We start from the raw sequence: 10900 nt of genomic DNA on the forward strand, positions 1-10900 counted from the left end.
TGGAAAAGTGATGTAAAGAGTTTATAAGTGCCGAAAATGTCTTCAAAGTGGAAAAAATATGCAAAAAAGGCATTAAAATTTGATGAAGAAGTGGCAGAAATGGGAGTAATGTAGCAAAAATGCATTAAAAGGAGCAAAAAAATGGCAAGAAAACGTGATGAAAATGGGTTAAAATATGGCAAGTTTGGTGTAGTTGCAAAAAAAGGGTAAAAAATAAGGAAAAATGGGCTCAAAATGTTAAAAAAAAACAAAAAATGTTGTGTCTTGAAGGCATCTGGCGACCCCCTCCCAGTGTCTTGTGACTCCAAATTGGTTCCTGACCCCAAGGTTGAGAACCCCTGCCCTACTTGACTGAAAAATAATAACAAAGGGTTCTGGTTAAACTGGTTAAACACTGGCCACACCCACTGAGCACAACTGTAACTACGTCAGCTATGAGGTACGGTTACCGTCAAAATATTTATGCATGAACGCATAAATATTTGCACACATGACCTCGCGTAAGATCTTGACATGATTTCAGATTTCAACCGAACCCACGCTCGTAACAGCCATTTTGTCAAGTGAATCTCTGCCCCTACAGGATTTTAACTAGTTTAAGTGTGCACCGGTTTCACTGAAAATCAAAGCTCAGTCACACACACACACACACACAAACACACACACACACTCGTATGATTCACTGTACAGTCTCTATTTCAGCGTTGGCTCCGCCCCTATTGCGCCCCCTGGTGCTGATGACCTGCAGTCAGACAGGAAGCGTTGCAGCAGCTACGAAGTCTTTGAGCTCTGACAGGGTGACGTCCTGACTCTGGATTGGAGCTCTTCATAAGGGGGCGGGGCTATCCCAGGACTGCTGCTTCTGTTGCTGCTGCTGTCGTCTGATTGGTTGTTGAGGGGCTGCTGAAGGTGCCCCGTGTCTTCCTGAGCCAATAGGAGCTGAGTTGGACCCGGGGAGGCACAGACAGGGATTCTCTGACCCCACGTCCCGTAAACGGCTTCTTCATAAGACGGTAGAGACACCGGGAGACCGTCCACCATCAGGTCACACTGGTCAGAGGAGCGCCTCCTGCTGGACGGAGGGATGAGAGAACATTAAAGAACAGATGGATGAGGAAGGAAAGAAAGAATGTAAGAAAGAAAGATGAAAAGAAAGAAAGAAAAAAGAAAGACAGAAGGAAAGAAAGAACATAAGAGAGCAAAAAAGATAAAACGCAAAAAAAGACAGAAAGAAAGAAATAATGTGAGAGAGAAAGAAATAGAATGTAAGCTAGAAAAAAGGAAATAAACAAAGAACGAATGTAAGAAAGAATGATAGAATGTAAAAGAAAAAGAAAGTAAGGACTTAAGCCAAAAAGAAAAACCTGTGAAAGGAAGAAACAAATGCAGAAGAAATGAAAGAAGGAAATTAGTAAGAAAACAATCAAAGAATGAATGAGTGATAGTTAGGGGCGGGGCTTACCTGTTTGAGTGACAGGGGTAGAGGCGGGACTTGATGACCAGGCAGGCGGTGGTGGTGAGCAGGAAAATGGACACGCCCACTGCTGTGGTAGCCATGCTGGGCATCGACTCGTAGCTTCTGTTGTTGGTCCCGTCTGAGCAAAGAAAAACGATTCAAACGATAGAAATATGTGTAAATAACCTTTATTACAGACATATAATTAACTAACTAAGCTAATCTAACTAAGACTTTGGTACCAAACTGTAGAGATTTGAATTTCTGTCTGTGATGGACTTTAACTTAGAGCTGATGTAACGTGTGAGAGGAGGAGGTTTGTGGTCAGAGCTCATATAAAAACGACTGATGGTTTGATGGTGGCATCACTCACTTCCTCTTTCTGTCGTTTGAATGAAAGACGGGAAGTCACACTTCTGGTTTCTCTGCAGAATTTTGTAAGATCAAATCAGGACAAAAAAAAACTACTGCATCTACAGTATCTATCTGTCATAATAAGAATACAGAAAAATACACAAAATAACAGAAAAATATCACAAGAAAACAACATGAAATGACAAGAAAAACACATAAAATGTTCAGAAAAACACCCAAAATGACAAAGAAACTACACAAAATGACAGAAAAAGCAAAAAGATTTTTTTTACGTTAGACCTGGAAAACATGAGGTTTTAGGGCCCATGGTGGATTTGAACCAGCGACCCTCCATGTCATGTCTTACTGGGTGTTTGTCAGTCTTACCTTTGATGGGGATGCAGGCTGGTATGGGGGGCGTCCACTTCTCGCGGTGACACCGGGACATGGGCAACCTGTTGGGCATATGGTACCCCGGCTCACAGAACAGACGGATGGAGCTCCGAGAGGGGAAACCACGACACGGTGACGGGTCACAGCGGAAACCTCCATGTTCAGGCATCAGAGGGTGAGAGCAGTTACTCCACCTGCCTGTAAACAGACAGAGAGACAAAATGACAAGAAAATACACACAAAATGACAAAAAATACACAAATTAACAGACAAATACACAAAATGAGAAGAAAACTACACAAAATGACAACAAAATCACACAAATTGACAAGGAAAATACACAAAATGGCAGAAAACTACACGAAATGACAAGAAAATACACAAAATGAGAAGAAAACTACATAAAATTACAACAAAATCGCACAAAATGACAAGAAAAGAACACAAATTCACAAGAAAAAGAGACAAAATGTCAGAAAAAAACACAAAATGACAACACAAACACACTCAGGTTGAACCTGGAAATACCACCTAAAATCATAGCTCCGCCTCTTTATCCTTTGACCCATCTCAGCGATGCCGCTACATGCTATGCTAATGAAAACATGTGGGACTATAGAGTTCCACACAAAAACAACAAACACATTTTGTGTTCAATTTTCATTTGTTTTGCTCAAATGTTTGGCAAAATATATTTGTAGGGATGAAACTGCAGACAAAGGTTTTCTATTGGCTATCGTAGAAACTGATTTTGTGTTGTTTTCCTGAGTGTGAGTTCACTGTGAGGCGACGCTTTGTTACAACCTGCATCAGACGATGGACGAGCAGCGAGTGTGACGGCAGCTGGGCCGGTGTGTGTGTGTGTGTGTGTGTGTGTGCTGATTATTGTCACCCCAAACAAAGGATGCATAGTGTGAGTGTTTGGCCTGTATTTATTCAACTGTTCACCCGTGAATGCTCACAAACCGACGTCCCCACCAACAACAACACAGTGAACGCCCTGAGGCTTCATCTGCTTCATGCTGTCAGTAGGTTTCTCTTTCATTCTGATGTTAACTTGGGCCGTGAACACTTTGTGACAGATTTAGTTTAGTTCCCGTCTCCCTTTTTGTTTATTCCTCTTTCAGAAGCTGCTACTGTCCACCTCAGATCTGTCTATGATGTACTTTGCACAAAAAAACGAAAATAAAAATACACAAAATGACAAGTAAAATACAAAAATACATTTATCTTCTGTAATGTTTTATTTTCCTCTTTTAGACATGAGCAACTGGTCAGCCTCAGTCTAATTTAGTGCAGGCCCCAAAAGTAAAGTCAACCTTTTGAGTCATTTTGTGTATTTATGTTGTTGTTTTGTATATTTATGTTGTCGTTTTGTGTGTTATTATAGTCATTTTAGTGTATTTGGGGTGATTTTGTGTATTTTTGTATCTTTATAGTAATTTTTTGTAGTTTTGGTGTGACTTTGTGTATTTTTTTAACTTTTTAGAATCATTTTGGCCGTTTTTTGTGTCATATTGTGTATTTTTCAGTCTTTTTGGATTGGTTTTGTGCAGTTACTTTGGGTGCTGCATAAAATTAGATCGCATGCTGCACGTCGCTCATGTCTGATATAAACAAGAAAAGTATCAAAAGAGCAAAAAGTGAAATATGAAATAATCTCAGTACAGTGTGTCATTATACGTCTAAAGAACTAAAACCTGTTGTTTCTGTTCCTGGTTCAGAGGTCATACCTGCAGTGAGGAGTGGTGCTGAGGCCACGATGAGGATCCCACAGAGCAGACTGACGCGTCCACATGGCCGTGGGAGGAGCAGCAGTGACGCAGACATCAAACCAGCGTTCCTGAAGTCGAAAGAGGAAAAGAAACGTTCTCACTCAAACGTTAATGCAGACTTTAGCTCCGGCTCGTGTCTGTGTTCACACGTCTGCAGCTGCACAAACACTCCTCACTGAGTTAATATTAAGTCACACTCCTTCATATAACAGCAGGCTTTCCAGGAATCTCACATCACCACAGAAACAGGAGAGGAAATCACATGTTGAGGGGCAGATTCACAAAGATCTGAAATAAAGAGTGGTAATGCAGTTGCTTCCCTAAATCCTTTAGTGACGCAGTTTCCTCACCTGCTGCACGGAGGTTGCAGCAATCATTAGTGCACAAGCAGAACTGGTGCAGACCGTTCCGAATTAAATTAATTATTAATTAATTTGAGGAAGTTCATTTTGAGGCAGATGGACTTCTCTGTTTACTGCACAAACATTTAATGATGTAGAAAACTAAATAAACAAATAAAAAGGTTTTTTTTTTGGTTTTTTTTTAAACAACTTAAAACCTAATGATATTTTTTTTGATAATATTTCTATAATTAAAGACATTTACAATAGTTTATATATTTTAGGCTACATAATATATATTTTATATTCCAAAAACTCCACCATAGATAAAGAGCATGTTTATAATTTTACTGTAATAATTGTTATGTTATTTAATTTATTCATATTTGTTGTTTTAATGGATAATTACAGAAGAGGATCAGAGCTAATTTTGATGGAGAAAATAATTTTGAGCAAATCAAGAATAAAGTTGAAATGTTGACTTGGCTCTAATCCGCTTCCATTGATTTGACTTTATTTGCAAACCTTTGACTTCTATCACGATATCGTATTTTGAGTTCATTTTCAAAATTTTGAATTTAATCTCGACCTTATTCTTGATTTGCCCAAAACTATTTTTGGGGGGGGGGATTAAAAATATAAAATAAAAGAAAAAAGGAATAAATTTTGCTGAAAAAACTATCGGCCGATAATATCACAAATCTCTAGTCACAAGTATTAGTAACACACAAAGAATCATATTGGTAAATGGGTTAGACTAAAAGCTCTTTAACAACTTCAGGACTTGATTCTGAACTGAAAACGTCTCAAACACACAGTGTTTAAACCAGTAAATAGGGACTAAAACCATGTTTGTGGTGTTATTTTCCCATCAGCCCTTTCACCGCATCACTTCACCATGACCTCTTTGGTTGGGACTCGACCTTTGTTGATGCCAGGCTGTGAGAGCGCTTTTAACGCTATGAGCTGTCTGGGAGATCCCAGTACGACCATGGCAGAAATTAAACCACAGAGGCTTGATTTGATACGCCCACACACACACACACACGCACGCACGCACGCACGCACGCACACACAACCTGGTCGTGTGTGACTGAAATCTATGTAGGAGGTACTGTGAGTCATCAGAGCTCCATCATTACTTCTGAGGCATCATTACTTGCACGACTTTAATGGTGAAGCAAGAAGTCTCACGAGTACTCCTAGTTGACTCTTATGTTTACTAGTAGTACTAGTTGATTCTTTGGTTTACTAGTAGACTTAATAATGTTTACTAGTACTTTAGTATGCTAATCGTAGGGCGGAGAAAAAGAAATTCAGGTTTCCCATCAAAAACATCCCAACATCCAATCAGAAAGCAGTATTTTGGTGCATTTTGTCCCCCTTTACTAGTACTACTAGTGGAATAAAAATGGTCTAATATGTTAAGGTTTCATTTATTCAGACAACTTTTTTTTAATTTACTTTTTATCTCCTGACATGTTTTTTGACAAGTTATTTCTGGGCGTGGCCAACTGGACAGTTCTATCAGGCTGGCCACGCCCTCTGTCGCCCGATGGTCTCTGGAGAAAAGCGTCTATGATGTGAGAGTAAAAATGTTCCCTCACCCCTGATGTTGTTGTTACTTGTCATGTAATTTTGTCACGTCTTACTGTACTTTTTCTTGTCTTGTCCCGTGTGTTCAACCTTGTTTTGTCACGTCTTGTGTTTTTCTCGTATTTTCATTTTTGTGTTGTCCTGTCATTACCTGCCATTTCTTATGTCTTGTCTCATTTCTTACGTCTTGTCTCGTTTTAACATCCATCAGTAGATGCCTCTGAGGAAGACTGACAATTGGCAGTCAAAACATGTCATGAGATCAAAGCAAATTTCCTGAAAAAACCGTAACATATTATTTTAAAAAAGAAGACAAAATTAACTTACTGGAGTTAAAAAAAAACTGGCTACAGTACAAGTGAGATATTTTAAGATGACTAGTAATACTGGTAAAGGTTTTTGGCACAACAGTGAAGCTAAATCGTCTCCTAGTAGATGATTTAGCTTCACTAGTGTGTATGAGTAACATTTTTACAGTCTACTACTACTAGAAAACTCAAAATATCTCATTAGTAGTATTAGTAGACCCAATGCATATGAAGTAAGGATTATAACCAAATTCAGTTCCCGGATTGGTTCCAAAACCAATGACCAATAATGACTAAACTTTCAACTAATAATAGTAATAAATAGGTTAATAGTTTAGTTTAAATAAAAGACCCTCTTCCCCCCCATGTGCTGTCACATTATGCTAATTAGATGAGTATCAGAGAGCTTGAATCCTAATTCATGAATTTATATGAAACTACTTTGAAGCCACAACAATGTGAAATAAATGAAAAGTTTCCTCAAAAAAGACAAAACAAGAAATGACACGTCAGATAAGTCGACAACATTTGACAAGTCAAAACAAGAAAAACCACAAGACATGAGACAAGTCAAAGCGAGACAAGAAAAGACATAAAAAAATGGAAAGAAATAAGAGGAAATCTAGCTTCGTAGTACAGGCCAAACAAATAATGACTAAACAAGATAAGACACAACAAGTCAAGACACAACAAGTCAAGACACAAAATGACAAGATAAGATACAACATGACAAGACAAGACAAGAAATGTCAAGTCAAGAGAAGTCAAGACAATATTTTACAAGTCAAAAAAAGAAAAACCAAAAGACACAATATGACAAGTCAAAGCAAGACAAGACAAGACAAGACAAGACATAAGGAATGGCAACAAATGACAGGACAAGACAAAATAAGTCACAAGACTAGACAAGACAATGACATGACAAAAGAAAACAAGTTTTTTCAAAAAGTTTCGGTCCCTAATGCGTTAAAAAGATGTGAATAAACGACTTGATTCCAAATCAACTCGTTAGATCCGAACCTGATAAATCTCCACAGATCCAAGACTCCAGTGGTAAAATTCCCAAAGCGCTCCAGAGAAGAACTACTCAAAGAAAGACGTGGGTTAGCTCTCTATGTTCACCAGATGAGTGAACAGGGATATAATAACTCAGGATTAGCAGATTAAACTTTAACTGGGACAAAAACACCAGGTCTCTGAGGACAAAGTTGAAGCCTCGAGTACGGGAATGAGCACAAAGAAGAAGAAAGTTTGACACAGTTCCGCCAAGTCTTCACCCACTCAAGCATGTCTGGTTGATCAGTAGCTGCTCTGCCAGGGGTGAACTTTGAACTATGAACGGGTGAAACGAGAAGGTGAAGACATGAATCCATCCGTGTTTGTCTGCTGTTTTAATCTAACACTGATCACAAACGATAAAGATGCAGTCGTTCATCAGCCATCATCACAAAGAGTTCCACATTTCTTTTTCTCTTGTGTTTTAATGGCAGTTTATTATCATTACAAAGAGCATTACTGCCACTGAACTGGAATTAGGACGAGAGATTAACCAGTTACGCTCTATAATCTTTCATTAAGAAAACAACTTTTATCCTGTTAATCTTGTTTTCATGTAGAAACTTAGAAAATAAATGTCTCAACACGTCCTCTAGTTTAAGTAGATTTTCTTTTTAAATTAACACTTCTCCACTTCAGTATTATAACAACTCATAAGATAAAATAAAACACAAGACAACTCAAGAAAAGACACAACAAGACAAGACACATCATGACAAGTCAAGAAAAGACAAGTCAAGACAAAACAAGACACAAGTCAAAACAAGACACAAGTCAAGCCAATACACAAGTCAAGAAAAGACACAACAAGTCAAGACAAGATACAAGTCAAGACTAGTCAAGACAAGACACAACAAGTCAAGACAAGATACAACAAGTCAAGACTAGTCAAGACTAGTCAAGACAAGACACGACATAAGACAATACACAAATCAAGAGAAGACACAAGTCAAGACACAAAATGACAAGACAAGACAAGGCAAGACAAAAAGTAAAGACAAGACACAACAAGTCAAGACTAGTCAAGACAATACACAAGTCAACACACAAAATGACACGATGAGACACAACAAGACAAGATACAAGTCAAGAGAAGTCAAGACAATATTTGATAAGTAAAAAAAAAACAAGTAAAGACAAGACCAAAGTCAAGTAACAAAATGGCAAGACAAGAAATGACAAAAAAAAAACAAAAACCACAAGACACAACAGGACATGGGAAATTCAATAACTTTAGCCTCATCATCCACTTTGATTGGTCCACCTGATTGATCATCCTGAGTCAACACCCGATAACAAATAAACCTGAGCTAGCCCTGCCCACATATCACCATGGTGACAGTAGGCCAACAACGCGCTGTGCTTTGTGACACTTTTCTACAAAGTCCCACGTTGGTCTCTGTTGACCCACAGAGGAAGCTGTAGTTTAAACACAAAGCACAGAGCAAAGAGCTGAGTGTGCGTTTCCTCACTTCACCTCAGCTCAGCTGGAGCTTTATTAAACACACCACAACACAATCATCAAGTCATCATTACAAAAAGTACCGCAACAACAACTTTGCCTTGCTTTTCCTTTCATACTTTGATTCCCCTTATTTTAATTAAAATACAGTATGAACAAATCTAACAATGACAAAAGATAAGCTGCAATGTTGTCATAGTCACATCATTGAAATAAGATTGTACTTTTATTTTGAAAAGCAGTTCTTTCCCCCTCTTTTAAAACAATGTAACATTGAAAAGTTTCCTAAATTTTTGGAGTGTTTTATAATTACATTCAAACATGAAGTCAGTCTGTTCTCATTAATGATTAAAACGGATTAAATTTCAATACAAAAAACTTGCTTCATGAGCTCTTATTTTTTCAGTCACACACACACACACACACACACACACACACACACACACACACACACACACACACACACACACACACACACACACACACTAACTTTCAATAATTTAACTATATAATTGCTATTTTTATTTATTCATACCAGGGTTAAATTTTTCAACTAAACATTTTTTGTCATAGTTTTTAAGTGACACACAATAACTGGACTGTGATCAATTTAGAAAAAATACATGTAATATCTGCTAATAAATCTGTAACACATTTAGTCGACTAAAATCTTAATGTCATTTAAGTTGACTAAATTAAGTAAGTGAAATAGTCCTGGAACCTGGTGACTAAATTTGGACTAAAACTACATTGTATTTTAGTGAACAGACTATGACTAAAACTAAATCAAAAGTAGATGTGAAAATTAACACTAATATAATTATTATCATAACTCACCATCAAACACAGTGTCAAACAACATCAATTAGATAATGAACCAATTTCATATTTAACACAAATCTAATACATTAAAAAACTACTTTATTAAGAATATTAATAAGATACAACAATGATATGTATAATAATTACTCTCACAATATTTGATACAAAATGTTGGATAAATATTTAAAATATGGGAGTTAATTATTAATGTAAATTAAACATGTAGTTTTAATGGTAAATGATAATGTTATTTATTATTATTAGCGACAACAAGGAACAGTGTGTGTGTGTGTGTGTGTGTGTGTGTGCGTGTGTGTGTGTGTGTGTGTGTGTGTGTGTGTGTATGTGTGTGTGTGTGTGTGTGTGTGTGCGTGCTCACCGGAGCTCCGGCGGGGAGCGGCGTCCGTCGGACAGCGGTGACCGGGCAGGGCGATCGATGCTCGGTCAGCTCAGCAACAAGTGAGACCTCCTCAGCGGCTGCTCCGGTTCTGAGTCACCGCTCCTCTCATCAACGATGATCGGCCTCCAGAGGGACACAAGCACCGCCCAGCAGGGAGGAGCTGTCACTCGCTGGAAACGCTCCCATTGATCAAATATAATCATTTTCATGGATTTTCATATTTTCTAAACTAAATAATTATATTGAAGTTTGTTTCCTCCTTATTCCTGGAGGCGCTGCTACCGATTAGAAAAACAATGCATTAACTAACAATATTACCTCAACTTATTTTTACCTTATGTGTGTTTTTCTGTTTGTTTTTTATTTATTTTACTTTTTTCTTAGAGTAGAAAAAAAAAAGAAAAAACAATAATGAGGAAATAAAATACAATATTGGATAAAAACAGAAAAGTTAATTGTGTTATATGAGAGGAAATAACTCCTAAAGTATTTGAGAGCATATATTTACAAAAATGACAGACTTAGTCTTTATCTTATTATTATCTTACTTGTTCATTCAGCATTTGATTTAATTTCAATATTCTTATTTGAGTTTAAAAGGCCAAGCAATAATTATATATATATATATATATATAATTTTAGTTTTTTTAAAAAGCCGGCTTATATATATAAATTAAGTACTATAATATTACAATTGTCACTTAAAATTAACACAAAAAACACCTAAACTTTTGAGTGTTGGTAGATTTAAGATTTTAAGTTGATGAAATGTCGCAGTATTCTGAACTTATCCAGGTTCACAGTGCAGCAGAATATAAAGAAAATTGTGATTATTCTTCTAAATAAAGTGATAAAAACCAACAAATAAGAGTTGTGCAATATTTGAGGAGTAATGTATTATTGGTACATATCAATATTGGGTTTTTGTAGATAAGAA

At 37.1% G+C, this 10900-nt stretch overlaps 1 protein-coding gene across 4 annotated transcripts; it reads right to left on the minus strand.

Moving 5' to 3' along the window:
* Nucleotides 1-249: 249 nt before the first annotated feature.
* Nucleotides 250-10080, minus strand: LOC114474515 (sushi domain-containing protein 6). Of its 4 annotated transcripts, none has more exons than XM_028464897.1 (5): nt 9943-10080; nt 3937-4046; nt 2198-2401; nt 1463-1595; nt 250-1069 (listed from the first exon to the last, which is right to left on the minus strand). In XM_028464897.1, exons 2-5 carry the CDS (start codon nt 4031-4033, stop codon nt 772-774), a joined length of 732 nt encoding a protein of 243 aa, XP_028320698.1. In that variant the 5' UTR covers nt 4034-4046; nt 9943-10080; the 3' UTR covers nt 250-771. The 4 variants fall into 4 exon arrangements, with proteins under 4 accessions (XP_028320698.1, XP_028320696.1, XP_028320697.1 ...); XM_028464895.1 differs by having other exon boundaries at nt 250-1072; XM_028464896.1 differs by lacking the exon at nt 9943-10080 and adding an exon at nt 7244-7678 and having other exon boundaries at nt 250-1072.
* Nucleotides 10081-10900: the final 820 nt, after the last annotated feature.

This window comes from Gouania willdenowi, chromosome 13 (assembly GCF_900634775.1).
Source record: "Gouania willdenowi chromosome 13, fGouWil2.1, whole genome shotgun sequence".
Lineage (NCBI taxonomy): Eukaryota > Metazoa > Chordata > Actinopteri > Blenniiformes > Gobiesocidae > Gouania > Gouania willdenowi.